This window comes from Eumetopias jubatus, unplaced genomic scaffold, assembly GCF_037043125.1.
Source record: "Eumetopias jubatus isolate StellerSeaLion01/CBP00866 unplaced genomic scaffold, mEumJub1_p1.0 scaffold_8, whole genome shotgun sequence".
Taxonomy (NCBI): domain Eukaryota; kingdom Metazoa; phylum Chordata; class Mammalia; order Carnivora; family Otariidae; genus Eumetopias; species Eumetopias jubatus.
The window spans coordinates 82034703-82051570 of NW_028274814.1; the positions used below are offsets into that span (position 1 = coordinate 82034703).

General features: G+C 56.2%; 1 protein-coding gene across 1 annotated transcript; it reads right to left on the minus strand.

The window, feature by feature from the left end:
- Nucleotides 1–11: 11 nt before the first annotated feature.
- MAP3K12 (mitogen-activated protein kinase kinase kinase 12) lies at nucleotides 12–15488 on the minus strand. The gene is made up of 14 exons (XM_028125450.1): nucleotides 15330–15488; nucleotides 5802–6283; nucleotides 5295–5478; nucleotides 4911–5102; nucleotides 4480–4638; nucleotides 4208–4366; nucleotides 3476–3584; nucleotides 3156–3265; nucleotides 2909–3025; nucleotides 2653–2790; nucleotides 1840–2464; nucleotides 1579–1649; nucleotides 1216–1489; nucleotides 12–771 (listed from the first exon to the last, which is right to left on the minus strand). The coding sequence occupies exons 2-14, from the start codon at nucleotides 6244–6246 to the stop codon at nucleotides 673–675; spliced, it is 2682 nt and encodes an 893-aa protein (XP_027981251.1). The 5' UTR covers nucleotides 6247–6283; nucleotides 15330–15488; the 3' UTR covers nucleotides 12–672.
- Between the last annotated feature and the right edge of the window lie 1380 nt (nucleotides 15489–16868).

Consider the following 16868-nt stretch of genomic DNA (forward strand, 5'->3'; position numbering starts at 1 on the left):
CCCTCAACAGCTGGGCCTGCATGGAGTGGTTATATTTTAAGATTTTTCACAGGGGTTACAATATGACAGTCCCCACCCCAGTCAGGCGCCAGGATAAAAGCAGGGACTTAAAACATCATCCCCTTTTTTCAGCCTGAGCCATCACATGCTTTCACAATCTCCTAAGCTCCCCCTAGGCCCTAAGCCAGGGCTTGGGCAGAGAAATGGAGGGACAAAGAAATTAGTTACATCGCCACCTGAGAAACCTCAGAGGGGAGGACCCAGCCTTCGTCTCCCTCCTCCCAAGTGCAAAATGTGTAAACAGAGTAAACGGAAAACAAAAAAGTGCAGTCTAAGTGGCTCCTTTTCCTCCTCCCCAGGGTTAGGGGGAAAAGAGTATAGAGGAACATAAGAGGCAAGTCTGGCTTTTCTATTGCCTTACCGCTCGCGGAACATAATGGGGTGAAGCAGGAAGGGGCCAGTTTGCCCGTACCCACAGCTCTAGGGTAATACTTGTCCTTCATTTCCACAGCTGCCGGTAGCCCTAGAATTTACCAGGTGAATTGGTCAGGGGTCAGACTCCCTTGAGCCTGACTTAAGGCTGGGACAGCCCCATCTTTCTCTGTTGATTATGTGGCGCTTATATATTATTTATATAAATAATTTCTCTATGTACAGGAGTAAGAGTGGCTTTCATGGAGGGAGGGAGGCTGGAGGCTGCAAGGCTTCACCACTGTTGGAGTTGTCCAGTTCAGTGCTGTCACAGTCTGAGTCCTCGTTAGTGGGAGGGCCCTGTGAAGAAGAGTAGAAGTGCAGTGAGGTGAGGCTCGGTAGCTCTTAGCGTTACGGATGGATTCCTTCAGGATCCTTCACTGAGGTCTTTGTAATAGCCAGCAGCTCGCTGATTTCATGGTCTTCAGATTTCAGTAGCTGAGGCCATGAAATGCCAAGGCACCAGGTTCCCGGTGTCAGGATTTGTCCTGGCTGTGATTTACAGCTACCGTTCAAGCAACACTGCTAACCTACTAACCGTACCATGTGCTCTATATCGTGGGCCTCTCACCCCCAAAGTCTACCCTGTGGATATTTGCTCCTTGGTACGGGAGGAACTGGGCTCACATACTGAGTGACTTGGAGGCTAAATACCTCTTTCTGGTGTCTTCATCTCTCTCTCCGTTTGGTCCTAAAGAACTAAGCATCTGCTCCTTAACGTACCTAGTTGTCTCTGTGACTCACCTGTTCCCCTCTGGGTAGGTCCTGGTGGGGGATGGGTTGGGAGCTGGGTTCGGGGCCAGGAACCACCTCTGATGCAGGTGGGTCCAATGGGATTTCTGAGCCCTGGGAACACATGTCATCAGACCGCTCATCTGGCCGCTCGTCGGTGTTGGTACTGCCAACTTCAGGTGTGCCACTGGGGGAGGGCTCACTGGCCGTGCCTTCCTCCCCGTCAGATGGATTCTCTGAGCTGAAGGTGGACAGTGACTGGCGCATGTTCAGGCCTTGAGGCCACCTGTATGTTGGAGAGACCAGGGTTACAGTTGGCACACCACAGCCCCTGAAGCAAAACACTGTCATCCCCTCCCATGCTGTGTCACTCACCTCTGGCTTGAGGGCAGCTCTACCTCACTGTCCACCTCGCCTTCCTCTTCCTCTGATGAGATGCCACGTTTCTGTAGGAGAGAGGAGTGGACTGTGGTCAAAAGTGGAAAGAGGTCAGCAAGGGCCCAAGAGAAGGGAACATAGCCAAGGGTTAGGTAGGGAATGGCTTAAGGTGAAGAGCTGATAGGAGGTGGGTTATGGACGTGGGCCCCAGGGAGAACGAGGAAAGGGGAAGAGCTTAGGAACCGCCCCGTACTTTACCTGGCTCCTGGTGACAGCAGCCCTGTACAGCAATGCAGCTGGGGTCAAGTGCTGGGACCCAGCCCGGCTTCCTCCCCGTCCCGCCGTCCCTTCCCTTCCAGTTCCCAGCAGCCCCACAACGTCACCAGGCCCTACTGGTGGAGGTGGCTCCCCTTTGGCTCCCCCAGGTGAATCTGGGCTGGTGGAGCCAGGTGCTGAGCCCTCACTTGGCGGGGTGTCTCCCCGGGCTGGAGGCGGTGAGCCAGGATCCCCAGCTCCCCCTGTGGCCCCGCGGCCCCGGGCTCCCAGTGCTGCTGACAGCAGATCCGGGGATGACGACGACATCTTTCGGAGCAGGAGGTCATGGTGGAGCCCACGCAGGGCTGGAGGGCAGGCCTCCCAGGCTGAGGGTCCCCCTCCTAGCCCCCCTGGGCTTCCTGGTCCCCCAGGTTCATGGGGTGGCAAAGCTGCACGAAGCCCAGGCAGGTCTCCACAGCTGCCCTTGGCGCTGGCCTTGCGGTGACGAGTCTTGCCACGACGACTCCGTCCCGGTGAGGGGGGGCCCTTAGGACACCCCGGAAGCCCCACCCCACTCAGGGCAGCATCAAGTTTAGGTAGCAAAGATTCAGTCTTGAGGATATCTGGCCTGGTAGGGGAGGGAAAGTATAAGTCTGAGATGAACAAAGTTACCAACTTGAAAGCCCTCCCTAACCTTGGGTAGTACAAAGTCCATCCTCCCCAGCTCAGTCTTCCGGGCATCCTTGATCTCCATCCCTGCTTCTAGCACTCCCCCTGCCATTCTTAAACCTCGACACTTCTGAACTCTGGTCCCACCTTTTACTGTGGGGTGACAGTTTCTGTGGGACATTCCTCTTCTTGATGAGCTTCTCCATTGTGTTCCCATGCAGGAGGCCTCGGGAAGGGTGTGACTTCAGCAGACCTGGGCATCTCCGCTCTAAAGCTTGTTCCCTCCTAAAGACAAGATACCTCAGTTGGGCATGTGATCAGAAAGGGGGACCCAGGCTCAGTAGGTTCTCTGCGTCACAGCTCCATGAAGACAAGATTTGGTGTACAGGGCGCATACGGTTACCTGAGCAGCTCCCGCTCCTTGAGCTCCAGCTGCAACATGAGGGCATTAAGTTCCATGTACAAGTTGTTGGCTCTCTCCAGCTTCCGTTCATAGTGCTCCCTGATGTCCAAGGCGTGTCTGAAACGGGCAGAGAGGTCTCTTTGAGGTGAGCTGGCGTCACCTGGTGCCATAATTGGTCCCAGTCTCTGGGAACTGGTCCGCGGTCCCTGCTGTTGACGAAATCCCCTTCCCAGACACAGGCACACACCGGAGCTCCTCCCTCCTCCGCATCACCAGCTCCTCTTCCAGGCGGTGCAGACAGGTCCCTTCTGACTTAATTTTTTCAAAGTGCAGCTTTACCTCTTCACGCCACTCTGCCTAGGGGGTGAAGAGACAGGGGTGAGGGACCTCCCTTGAGCTGCAGACCGGGAGCGCAGTAGGAGCAGGCACGGGACTGGTCAGGATGGGGTCTCGGCCCTTAAGAGTGAACCTACCACCCTGTCCGCCCCTCCCCACCTCCCCTCAGAGGGCCTCGTCCTCTCTGCTGACAGGGGAGTTGGGGTATGCCTTTTCCTGCCCACAGCACACCTGGGACTTAAAGTAAGTCTCCTGGGGCGTGGAGAGGACGTCGGCTGAGGCGATGTCCAGGTGCAGCAGGATCTGGCGGAACGACGGACGATTTCTTGGTTTGCTGTTCCTGGAGGGCGTGGAGTTTGCGGGAGACGGAAATTTTAGGGACGACCAGAAAGGAACTAGGGCATCCTTTCCCAAAGTGGGCCCTGGAGAACAGCATCCTGGAATGTGCTCTGTGACCAAAGCCCCTTGTCCACTAGCTTTACTATCCGTTCGCACATCGAAGGCCTGCAGTAAGGAGACCTATTTAATCCTGTTTTCCAAACACCTTTTTCTGAGTAACTCCATTCAAAGAAACACACTTTGGGAAATGGTTAACCAAAGATTAGAAATCTAGTCAACCTCCTTTCAAGTCTAGGTTCCAAGCAAGCCTCGAGGACCCTCCTTCCTGTGTTCTAAGGCAGCCAACTCGAGGCTCCAGCTGCCACACTCGGGGGCTGTGCCAGCCCTTCACAGGCGCACCCCGGCCGCTCTGGCTAGCTGGGACTAGTGTCCCCCTTTTACACACCAGGAAACGGGCTCGGGGAGGATGGCACTTGCCCAAGGCTGCAGAGTTCTGTCTCAATCATACGAGGGAGTTCTGTCCTTTCCCTGTTCGGAATTCTGGGCCTGGAGGCCTGGGTCCTAGGTGCCGTCTAACTGCCAGAAACCACCCTTTGCTTTCCAGCTTTGCCAGGCCGTCCTTACCAACACTGGCGAAGCAGGATTTTGAAGCCGTCTGGGCAGCTAGAGGGCACAGGCAGATGGAGACTGTTGCTTCCCACACCCCAGATGATGGCTGAGGAGTCTACGTCTTTGTAGGGGATCTCACCAGTCAGCAGTTCCCATAGCACCACACCAAAAGACCTGGGGATGAGAGGGGACATCCCTTGGGAGGGGCTCCCTCCAGAGGCCCTGGAAGCCCCCTCCTTCCCTGGGGTTGGCCACCTGCCCGTCTCCGTCCTCAACCTGGCCCTCACCAGATGTCGACCTTCTCGGACACGGGCTCGTTGCGGATCACTTCAGGGGCCATCCAGGCTACCGTCCCTGCAAAGGACATCTTGGTGCTCTTGTCACTCAGCTCCTTGGAAGTGCCAAAATCGGAGATCTTCACCACATCGTCGTACGTGATTAGCATGCTGGTAAAGATTGTAGTCAGCTGGGGGCCAGGCCCCTCCACACCTCATCTAGCTGCAGCAACTCTTTCTGTTTTTAAGTCATTTGGGACACCCAGAGGCCGGGGGCTTGCCAAAGCCCTCCCGAAATAGGATTGTCATTTGGGAGGGGTTTTTGAGATGGCCACACGGACTTAGGACAGGGTCTGGAAGCAGGGAGACGGCTACACTGACAGGTGAGGTCACCTGCAGGAGACCATGCACATCAGCTTCTCTGTGCTTGCTGGCTTACTCACTTGGGGGACTTGAGGTCTCTATGGATAATCTTGTGCAGGTGCAGGTAGTTCATGCCACCGGCGATGCCCATGGACCAGTCAACCAGCAATGAGGGGGTGACAGGGCGGCCAGCCCGCAGTACCTCATACAGCTGGCCCTGGGCGCAGAACTCCATGAGGATGCAGTAGCAGGGAGCCTGGGTGCACACGCCCCTGGGGGCCAAACAGTGGCGTCAGGGCCTGGGCCAGCGTCGCATGCCCCTGATTCACACTTGGAATCCCCGTTCCCACCCAGCCCCTTTGGGCATCTCCTTTAGGGAAGGCGGTGGGGGGGGCCTGACCGCCCAAGCAGGTCCCTGCCCACAGCCCAGAGGCCCCGGCTCCAGCCCCTGCCCTGGACCTTACTTGAAGGTGATGATGTTGGGGTGCTTCAGCTTCCGCAGGTGCTTGATGTCGGTCTCCTTCAGGTCCCGTACCTTCTTCACAGCCACCTCCTCCCCGTGGAAGCGCCCCAGGAAGACGGCGCCCTGGGCCCCTGAGCCCACCCACTGCAGGTCCAGGATCTCCTCAAAGGGGACCTCCCAAAGGTCTGTGAACAGGAGACGCAGTGCCACAAGGCTCAGAGAGAGCCACACGTAGGGTCTCAGGGTGGTCAGGCACAGGGGAGAGCACTGGGCTGGCTGACAGGACTCGGCGGCCGAGGCCGAAAATGAGCCACAAGAGGCCAAGAAGGCGAGGTCTGAGGGAACAGGTAAGGAAACGAGCGGGCACCCTACGAAGCAGGGAAGGTGAGGGCTCATGGACGGAGGAGGGGCTATGGCTGGGCTCTAGGGGGACAGGGTTCTCAGGTGATAGATGGGGCTGTCCAACAGATGTCGGGGAGACAGCGGGCCCCCCGAGGGCTCGGCCTACCTTCCTGCTGCTGCTTGTGCTCTGTGGAGTAGGCTTTGCCGATCATGGTCCAGACGGGGCGCAGGCAGCCGAAGAGCCCTTCCAGGAAGCCGCTGCCGCTCTGACACTGCAGCCGCACCTCATCTGCTCGAGCGCGGGACGCGCGACTCTCAGGCGACCCCGTGGCTCCCCCGGGGCCCCCTGCATCCTGCTCGTGCAGCTGCAGGACACTATTGGCAAAAGGCTCAGGGGGCGGCTCTCCACCTGGGGAGGGGCTGGGTCCGCCCCCACCCTGCCCACTGAGCGGCACCACATCTCGAAGTACACACTGGGTAGGCGTCAGGTCCTTCTCTGGGGTGCAGTCGGAAGTGTCTGGGTCGAGCTTGCGCATCGATGCCTCGCTTAGGGTGGACACGAAACCCCCGAAGGAAGGGGAGGGCGTGCGGGTCTCGTGGAGGCAGGCCATGGCCTCTGGGCCTGGGGGCGGTGGTGAGCGGTGGGCCCTGTGGGAACAAAGCAAGGAGGGATGGTCAGCCTGGGGTGCGCCAGCTTGGAATGCCTCACCTTGGAGGCAGAAGCCTGGTGGGGGATCTGGGCTCACAACGGCCCTATTGGAAATAGCACTTGAGCTGCACTCGCCCTCAGGTACCTGTCGCTCTCCACGTTTCACCTGGGGCCCATCTTAGTAACCTGATACCCGGGATTCCTCTGAAGCATCTATTAGTAACATACCTGAGTATCATTCTCACGTAGACACGGGTAACAGCCCTGCTCAGGTACATACTGGTAAGATCTGTCTGAAACTCAAGTATTATGGTAAACAGATTCTGTCCCCTGCTCCTTGTAAGATTACTGTAAGTCACTTCTGGAGCTCATATTTCTGTCACTTGAAGCTCCCATGCACACACATAGGTCACATGGGGTCTCTCAGACACACCATTTACTCAGCCTTAGGCACACAATAGTAACACCCCCAGGTCTCCCTCACCCTGAAGCACACACAGGTGACACGCAGGCACTCTGAGCTGACGTTCCTGGGCCTCCCATTCGTGTACTTACACGTGAGATGGCCGAGGCCTCCCAGGAGCACTAACCTCACGTGCGAGTCATCCTAAGGCACACTCGGGGCTCTCATCTGGGTCTCGTTCTCCAGTGCTCACAGGCACACACCTGGGCCTCGCCAAGGTAAGTGAAGCCTGCAACCCATCAGCTCTACTATCCCCCAGCACAGTCGGGCGTGGGGGAGGGGGAAACAAGGCAGAACCATCCAGTGGGGGGGATGCAGAAGCTGTCAGGACAAGCGGGAGCCTACTGCTTCATCCCCCTTAGCCCTGACATCTGTTCTGCTACTCCCCCAGGGGCTCAGTTCCAGAGGCCCTGTCTCCTTTTCTCTTCTCCACTGCCCCATCCCCAGCTTCCAAACCAAGTACCAGCTTTCCAGACAATGGAGATTTGTCCCAATTCTCATAACTAGGTGCTATTTAAAAAGTAACCATTAAAAAAATCTGAATTCTAGGGGCTCCTGGGTGGCTCAGTTGGTTAAGCATCTGACTTCAGCTCAGGTCATGATCTCAGGGTCCTGGGAGTGAGCCCAGCATCAGGGCTCCTCACTCAGCGGGGAGTCTGCTTCTCCCTCTTTTTTTATTTTTTAAGATTTTATTTATTTGACAGAGAGAGGGAGAGTGAGCGAGAGAAAGCACAAGCAGGGGTGTAGCAGAGGGAGAAGCAGGCTCCCCACTGAGCAGGGAGCCTGACACAGGGCTCAATCCCAGGACCTTGGGATCATGACTTGAACCAAAGGCAGACGCTTAACCAACTGAGCCACCCAGGCGCCCCTCAAATAAATAAAAATTTCTTTTAAAGATTTTTTTATTTGGCAGAGACACAGCGAGAGAGGGAACACAAGCAGGGGGAGTGGGAGAGGGAGAAGCAGGCTCCTGGCTGAGCAGGGAGCCCGATGTGGGGCTCGATCCCAGGACCCTGGGATCATGAGCCAAGCCGAAGGTAGACGCTTAATGACTGAGCCACCCAGGTGCCCCAATAAAATTTTTTTTGTTCTTTTTTTTTTTTTGACACAGAGTGTGCACGAGAAGGGGAAGTGGCAGGCAGAAGGAAAGGGAGAAGCAGGCTTCCCGCTGAGCAAGGAGCCAGACTGGGACTTGATCCCAGAATGCGGGGATCATGACCTGAGCCGACTGAGCCACCCAGGTGCCCCAAATAAATAAAATCTTAAAGAAAAATCTGGGGGCACCTGGGTGGCTCAGTCGGTTAAGCATCCAACTCTTGATTTTGGCTCAGGGTCTGAGATTGAGCCCTGTGTCGGGCTCCATGTTTGGAGGAGTTTGCTTCTCTCCCTCTCCCTGTGCACTCTCTCTCTCAAATAAATGTTTCAAAACAGAATCTCAATTCTAGCCTTGCCTCTTACCACATACTGGCTGTGTGACCTCGGGCAAACCGGATTTGGGCCTCAATTTCTCCATCTGTACAAAGGGATAAACTAGCTATCACTCAGGCACGGCGAACTCTTCAGTATATACCAAACTTGTCCAGAGCTTGGCACCTGGAGTCATTCTAGCCTTCTGTCTCCCTCCACCTCTCGTCAGCTAACAAATCATGAGGATTCCTGAGGACAGTGATGCTCTAACTGTTCCTCATAATAGGGTCCTTCCTGAACCCCTGCCATCAGAGCCTCCGAATCACCACGGGAGAGGAATGACAGGACTCTACACACAAAAAGGGGGTCACCGGATGATGACACAGACTGACATAGAGGTCTGGCACTTCTGATGGTATCAGCTCTTTTAAGACACTTTCCAGACTTCTCGAGGATTTTTCAGTGGCTCTGGGTGGGCCTGAAATCTGCATATTTAACAAGCACCTCAGGTAATTCCTACTTGAATTTGGCCCATTTGAAAAGCTCTGACCCAATGCTGGTCTGTTCTCTCCAGTCCCATCTTACTGTCTTAATTCAGGCCTCTTTAGCTGTGTCAGCTAACCCAGGACTGCCTCTTAGTCTCCCAATATTTACACAGCACTCCCCCCTCCATTTTCCACCATCCTTTAGAAGGATCTTCCTAAAACACAAATTGGCCATCACCCCCTCTTCTGCTTCAAAACCTTTAATAATCCCCTACTGCCCTTGGTCCAGCAGCCTTATCTCCATACTCTGGTCGCTCCCCAGCCTCGTCTCCCACTGCTGTTGGTACCCGGGCCACACAGAACTGACATCAGGCTTTTGTGCCAGGGCACCTAATGAGAATGGCTAACTCTTAGGGAAGGCTTACTATGTATGTTAGCCTCTGCCGATAGGCGCATTAGCTCATTTAATCCTCAAAACGAAACTCACCCCAAGAGACAGGTACTGGATAATCTGCCCAGGGTGCCCTCTCCTAGGAAAAGGCTCAAGCTCCGCCCCCGGGCGTTCTCTTCCTGCAAGGCGCCTCTCGTGCCCTAGCTCTCCAAATCTCACTTCATCCTGCAAGTCTTCCTCTCTGCGCATCCCGCCCCCCCCCCTCCCCGAGCTGATGTCCCTTGTGGGCTGGCACAGCCCCCTGTACCTCCTCCATCATGGCTCCCATTATCCTGGAGGAACTGTGTGCTCAGGCGTCCGGCCCCTCTGACAGCCTGCACTCCTTGAGACCCCGACGCTCTCGCAGGGATCCCAGGCTTCGCACGGCACGCGCGCGCAGGCAGGACGGTCGTCTTAAAGGCCGCCCCTACACTGCGGACGCAGTAGCTCCTTGGCTCTTCAACACCACCCAGGGAAGGAGCTGTTACCGTCGGTCCCTTTATATTCTTGAGGAAACTGAGGCTCAGAAAGCTTAAGTCACAGATCCAGCCTCTGAATCCTCAACATATTCTACGAGATATTGGCGCCGTGGAGGGATTGGATGTACACCGTAATGCCAATGACAAACACCGGCCAAGAATTTACTCTGCAGGATCCCAGGGCTTTCGCCTGAGCCCCCACACCGGGGCTCGCGGGCGCTCCCGCCGGGCTGGCCGGCCAGGAGGGCGGGCTGGATCGGGCCGTTCGCGGGTCCCGCGGGAAGCCCCAGCAAGGGCCCTTCGAGGCGGGGAGGAAGGGGTTACGGCCCCAGCGCCCCCTCCCCCTTCCCGACCTCCTTCCCGGCCGTCACGTGGCGCGGGGCGCGTGGCTGGAACCGGGGCGGGGGCCCGGCTGCGGAAGGAGGGGGTCCGGGTGGGGAAGGGGAGGGGACTCAGCGGGTTGGGGGAAGCGCTGGGCGCTGCGGCGTAACCATGACAACTGGGCCCGAGGCGGCGTGTGAAGTCACCAGGACAAGATTAGCCCAGAGTCACGTGAGCGGCGACGGCGGGGGCGGGGCTGCGCCTGAGCCCCGCCCCTGACCCGGGCTGGCCCATGTGCTGGTGGCCGGGATGGCTGCGGGGGTCGCCGGCGTGGACCCCCGGCCCCTTCAGCCGGCCGCCTGTGTGCTGCCCGCCTTCGCATACCTCCTTCGACCCCTCATGCAGACAAATCTTGGGCCGGGGCACCGAGCGGAGGGAGAGCGATGGGTGTTGGAGAGAGGGGACTTGGGTTGGCCTTGGGGGAGCAGTGCCACAGAGAAAGCAGGAGATGGGGAGATAGGGAGACGGACACAGAAAGGCGGACAGGCACACCCAGAAAGCGGAGGGGGTGGAGGGGGGGTAGCAGCGGAGAGATTCAGAGACCGAAACAGTGAAGCGCAGGGAGAATCAAATGGGAAAAGGATGGATGGAACACCTGAATGTGAAAAGCAGAGAGGAAACTGAGAAAAAGTAGCCGAGAAAGAACTGGAAAACGCGGAGAACATCTGTGCCCTTCCCAGTTCTTTCCTATTTAGAAGCTGAGCCTTGACTAGGCACAACACCTGGATTTTTAAAGGAAGTTCTCAGTCCTCGTGTGGTGAACTAGGAGTTTGAGGCAGAGAGAGGGTGACATGCTCAGGCACTTGCCGCCAAGCCTCCCTCCAGTTCACCAGGCTTCCCCAGAGGCCCCGCTGGTATCCAGGGCTAGCAACTAGGGAGACAGGGAGAGAAGCCATTTCACCTGTTTGTCTTTTAGGGCAGTGGGAGTATCTGAAGAAGTAGGAGATGTGATCTAGGGAAAGGGAGGGAATCTAGTCAGGCTCCTCAGGCCACCCCCACCCTGTTCTTAGGCTGATACAGCTTCTCTAGATTGACCTGAGGGAGTCGGGGAAAGCCAGGCCCCAGGGAGCTACAGTCAACTGGAGATTCCTCTCCCAACACACAGCCCCTCTCAGTTTCCTTTATCTCTGACCTGCCAGCTGTGTCCCACTGCCCCCCAGCTGGGCCCTGGCGCCGGGGCTTTGGGGGCATATCATGCTAGGAGCCCCTGGCCTAGACATTCGGTCACCCTGAGGGAGGGGAACTGTCTCCCAGGCCATCAATTATGCAGAGCATGGAGGAAGGGCAGAGATGTGACAGGAGGGGGTGGATATCTCCATCATTCTGTCAACCATATTTACCAAGTGCTTACTGTGCAGAATTCCAGATTGGGTGAGGGGACAGCATGGTCCCTAAACTATACATCTGCCGGGAAAGAGGCTCTCTGGACATCCTGGGAGGTCCTAACTTGGTTTCAGCTACCTGATTCTCTGCTGGTGATTCTCAGAGTGCCCCTTCAGGAGCCTGTAGTGGAGTATGGCAGGGAGGTCCCCCCTGTTTATTCCTCCTCCTGGGTTCTCCTGCCTGAGGTGCTGGAAGCTTGTGGCAAGGGAACCCTTCGAATTCTTTCTCCTACTGTCCTAACAGCGGAATCTCAAGGCCGAGTTGCATGTCTGGCAGTCTTGGGGGCTCAGCTGAGAGGCCAGGCCATCTGTCTAAATTGTGGGCTTTCACACTGAGCAGTCACCACTGTCCTGGACCTCAGTTTGCACTTAGGAAAAAGAGGAAGATTGTCCTTCTCTCTTGAGTGACAGTGGCAAGGAAGGTCTTCACAGGGAAAGGAAACCCAAGATTCTGGGGGGATGCTAGTTCCACCTCTACAGGCTTTGAGATCCTGACAGGATAAAGGACTGTGACCCCTCCTGACCTTGCCTCCTGGCCACTGGCTGCAGCTGTTTTTCTCTTTGGACACAGGGTTCTTCTCAGATGGAAAGCACTACAGCTTTCTCAGTGCCTTCATCAGGGGGAAATGTCTTCCCCTGAGAACTTGGGGTAAACTGGAGATCACCCCTAAATCCAGCCTCCCTACCTCATACAGGTCAAGCCCTGAGACCCCCTCGTGGCTGCCACCACTTCTTCTTCCCATCAGCTGGGCAGTGACAGGGGGTGGTGCTATTTAGGGAAAAAGAGCCAACTTTGGATTTGGAGAGATCAGAGCCAGAAGCTCAGTTTTGCCACAAGTTAAAGAATGTTACCCCTCCAAGTCTCCCAAGCCTACCTTCTGGGGTGGGGACAGTTAAGATGATGTGGGGAATGCCGTGAGCATAATGCCTGGGTCCTGGCTCTGTCCTGGTTGGCTGGACACCAGGTCTGTCTTTGTGGATTCTGGAGAGGCCATCTCTTCTGTCTGACCAGAAAAAGGGAGACTGGGTCTCTGACCTTCTACTTCCACAGGACATTTCTCAGTCTTGGGTTCCAGGGAAACCAGGTCACAGTGGCAGTGGGGCGCTGGAGTCCCCAGTCACTCATCTCTTTGCTTCCAGACCCTCAGTCCTTCCTCCGCAGGTCCTACCATTCCACCTCCTCTGGACTAAGGGAGAGGCCTGCACTACATACTCACCCCCTGGCCAACGTGGCCCAGGGTCACCCCTCAGCCCTACCCTTTAAGGTCAGAATGGAAGGGAAGGGAAAGGAGGGGGTAGGAGCAAGGTATGAAGGGCCACAGCATCCCTCCTACTCAGGCCCTCAGGTGGACCTGAAAGAAGTTCAGCACATTTAAGCAAATAGTTCCTGAGGTGGATGTGCATTTAAAAAGATCTGGAAGACAAAAAAATCATGAAGAAAAATATAAAAAGATCTGGAAGGACAGATACCAAAGTGTAACAGTTTCTAGGTAGGTGGAATCTGGGTATTTTTATTTTCTTCCTGTGGCTGATCTATATTTTCTAATATTTCAGTAATAACTTTGAATTACTTTTAAAATAATAAAAAATCAATTTTGAACTGAAAATGAGGAAATAAAAATTAGCGTGCCCATCCGTTCCTGTCACTTGGCTTGGGACAGTTGATGTCCTGTCTCTGCTCCTGACCAGGCAGGCAACTTGGAGTAAGAGACTTCTGAACAAACCTGTCTCTTCTCTCTGAACGGGAACCAAGGTACCCCTGTCACACAGTGGTTGTACAGTCTAGAACATGGTGGCTCTGGGTCAGACGGGCCTGGGTTCAAGACCTAAGCTCTTCCCCCAAACTGCTTTTCTGACTTTGAACAGATTACTTCTTTAAGTTTCAATTTCCTCATCCCTAAGACAGAGATGATGAGAACACTCCTCAACTCTTAGTCTTGTTGTAACACTAGTGAGATCATCCCAGTAAAGTTCCTGGCCCAGGACCTGGCATACAGGAAGCTCCCTAGAAACACGAACCATGCCGAAAGTGCCTAACAAGCAGGAGCAGGGTTTCTTTTGTGAATATGATTCCCCTCCCTTCTTCCCCTTTTCCTCGTCTGCAGTAGAGAGGGTACAGGTAGAAAGGGAGGTGGGCAAACACAAGGGGAAAAAGGAGAGCAAAGAAAGAAGGAACCCAAGGCCAAGGGCTCTTTGTCCTGGGTGATCCTTAGGCTCCTCTGCCATAGTGTCCCTGCCTTATCACCTTCCCCCAACACAAAGATGACCCTGGTCCTTCTGGAAGCAAATGAGACAGACAGACTAGTCGCTGTGGCCAACCCCTCATGAAGCCCACATGTCACCTGCTGGCCCATCTCAACAGTATCCTCCTTCTGCCCCAGGAGGGACTCCTAGTCCCTTCCTCCTCCCCAGGCCAGGCGGGGTGTGTGTGTGGGAGGGGACTGCATGTGAGATGCCACTGGGTGAGTCTGGGGTGGTGGGTACTAGGATTTAGGGTCCTCTTCTTGGCAAAGCCAGATGACCACATTATCACCTCCAGGAGAAGGACGGGGAACCAGCCATTGGTTTTGAGAGGGGTCCTGCCATCCTTAGGTGTAGGGACACACAGGACGTCCAAAGCCAGTCCTTACTTAAACTTCTTGCCTCCTCTGCCCATAACTGGGTTTAATTTGGGGATGGATATTTAGTTGTGGTTTCATGGGTGCTGGAGTTGGGGTATCACACCTTAGGTCTCCCCAGCATCACCTCAGTTACCATTGGGAGAATGGATGAGTGGCAGGGTCGAGAAAGCAAGCACTTTTGGCCACCCTGAAGTGTGAGATGGGAGAGAGCAGGCCCTGATGAAGCTCTGGGAAACTCTGCTGTCTGGACAGGAAGGCCAGGGAGCGCTTGAGCCCTTTCCTTCCAGAATCCCTTGTGCTTGCTTTCCCTTGGTGTTACCCTTGGGCTGACAATCAGAGCTCCCAGAGCCACGGAGTCCATCCTGTGAGTTGGAAGGAAAATGTCATTTGGAGGGAGGCACTGGTTGTGGCTGAGGGGACTCTGGGTGGGGGAGAGACCTCAGGCACATGCCTTCTTGGTTGAGGGCCACCCACCCACTCTTCTCCCAAGAGGGAGCAGGTGCGGAGTTTAAGTCCCCAAAGGTGGGACTCCTCCTTCTATTTTAAGGGACACCCCACCGATTTCCTTCCACTGTGTACAGAGCCTCTAACCCCTTCCCTTCCCTTCCCTCAGCCAAGGCCATAGTTACCAGGAGTCACAACTGTGGAACAGATTCTTTCTTATTTTTCAGCCAAGGAGTTTGAGAAATGTGGGGGGGGGGAAGGGAGGAGGTTCCTGAAAGGCCTGGGCTGGGGAATTGGGTTAGGGGAGCCAGAGGAGATGGAGAGAAAGAGGCAGAAAACCACAAATGAATGGGGGAGGGGAAGAAGCAACAGCTGGATGGAGAAGGTGAATACCACAGCTGGAGGGGATTAGGGGCATCAGAGGGAAGGGGAGGAGGGCCATCACCTGGGCATCCAGGAACAGGTGCTCTCAGCCCATAATCCTCAGGTGCAGCGGGCTGAGTAGGGAAGTGGGGGTGGTGGTGAGGAGGACGGTGGGCACATCAGGCCCTGTCCTTCCTTTCCTTCCCTCAGGGGGCCCAAACTCTTCCTCCCCCTTCCCTCTCCCCCTTCTGGAGGATGAGTGGGAGGAGAGGAGGATGTTCTCTTGCCCGCTGCCCTTTAAGTCTGTCCCCCAGTCATCCCCCCACCCCCACCCCGTACGGTCCTTTCCAGCTCTGGAGGCCCTTCGTCTCCAAGCTGGGCCGCGGCGTCCCTCCGCTCCGTTCCCCTCCTTCCCATCCCCACAGGCGTCGGGTCCAGGTCCCCAGTTTCCTCCGCCCCACAGCCTCAGCATCCCCGCGCCACCCTACCCCACCCCGCCACATCTGCATCCCGACCCTCCCTCCGCACCCGGATCCCTGGACCCGGACCCATCCCTGCCCCCCACCCCCCCAACTCGGCCAAGCTCTCACCTCAGGGGCTCCGCGGCCGCAGCACAAAAGGCGGCGCTGCTGCAGCTCGGCTCCGGATGCTGCTCCCGCCTCCTCCTCCTTCTCCTCCTCCTTCTCTCCTCCCCCCGCTGCCCTCGACCGGACCCGGGGCGCTGTCACAGGCGAGGCTCGTGCGGTGTCCGGCTGCACGGGTGTCAGCCCCAGCTTTCTCCCCCCACCCCCCGACCCCTAGCCCCGTCCCCACTCGGCTTGAACTCCCGCTCCTTCCAAGGCCCCCGCCCCTGGCCCCCCGGGACGGACACGCCCTGAGCGGGGGATGCTGCGCTGGAGCCGCCGGCCTCTTAAAGGAGCCTGCTGCTGCCATCCGGCGCGCTCCAGGCTCGTCGCTGGCCCTTCTGGGCCCCTCACCTCCCTGCAAGCGGTGTCCTGTGGCAGTCGCACCTCGGGCCTTACGCTGATTCCGCAGGAGCCCCCTATGACCAGTCTTACAAACTCCCTCCTATATCCTGAGACAGAAGCCCCTCAACATGGGACACCCCCCCCCCCGCTCTTGCCTTGCTCCCCCTGTCATGCCGGTCTTGCCAGATTTCCTTCCCCTAATTGTCACCACTCCAGTTCTACCCAATTGGAATCCACTCAAACTCAATGCCCTGTCCCCCTCCAGTGTTCCTCATTATCATTACAAGATTCCCCGGGACCTCCACTACCTGACCCAGTCTCAGGACACTCATTAGAACCAGGCATTTTCGTGATCTCTCTCCAAGGTCACAAGATTTTCCTACATCTTTTAACCCAGTGGTCGTGAGACTTTGGGGAGGAGGGACTGGAGCTCTGGGACCCAAATATGTGTTCTGCTCTGCACCCAGATTAGTGGATTCGTTTTAAGAGGCCAGAATCCTCTGTTGCTGTCTCTTCAGAGATCCAAGACCCACGGCAGAGGGAATGAGACCACGACTTGCGTTAGTCCTTCTAATCCTGTCGTCCCGCTATAGCCTGATTCTCAGGCTCCAGAGAGGGTCTCCTGGCCAGCTACAGAAAGGTTCAGAATTAGGGTCATCCTAAAAAAGGCTTTAGAAAAGAACTGAAACCAGACAGGCTGCGGGCCAGAATTAAGGGGAAGGGAGGTGAAGGGCAGCCTAGGAAGGAAGCAAGGTGCTGTGAGACGAAGGCCCAAGGGCCAGGAGTTTAAGCCAAGGGCTGATGGGCAACTGCCTGAGACGGACTTGGCTTGCCCCAGCGCTTGAGGGGCAAAGAACAGTCTCCTCCCGCGTCCAGGTAAGGCCCACCCTCCCAGCCTGCAAAGAGCCAGGATCCGACAGCCGCCTCGCCCCTGGACCAATCACAACATTTCCTCAATAAAGAGGCGGAGCCAGAGGGGGGCTGGCTCTTTCCTTGTCCCTGCCCCTCTTGGTAAAGTAACCAATCGCTACCTGCCGACAGCAAGTAAGCGCAATCGGAAATAACCAATTATACTGCAAAGCTTTTCGTGCATGCCTGACCCTGCCCCTCCAGCTGCGACAAAGATGACGCGCGAGCTCCTGGGTTCTGTAGTTTTCTCGC

Bases quoted from the DNA above. Each gene is read 5' to 3' on its own strand.
- MAP3K12 (XM_028125450.1), bottom strand. From the start codon at position 6,246: ATGGCCTGCCTCCACGAGACCCGCACGCCCTCCCCTTCCTTCGGGGGT. The intron at 5,103-5,294 runs GTAAGGTCCAGG...TTTGGCCCCCAG, and splicing joins CCCAACATCATCACCTTCAA to GGGCGTGTGCACCCAGGCTC. The intron at 3,266-3,475 runs GTGTGCTGTGGG...TTCACCCCCTAG, and splicing joins AGACTTACTTTAAGTCCCAG to GCAGAGTGGCGTGAAGAGGT.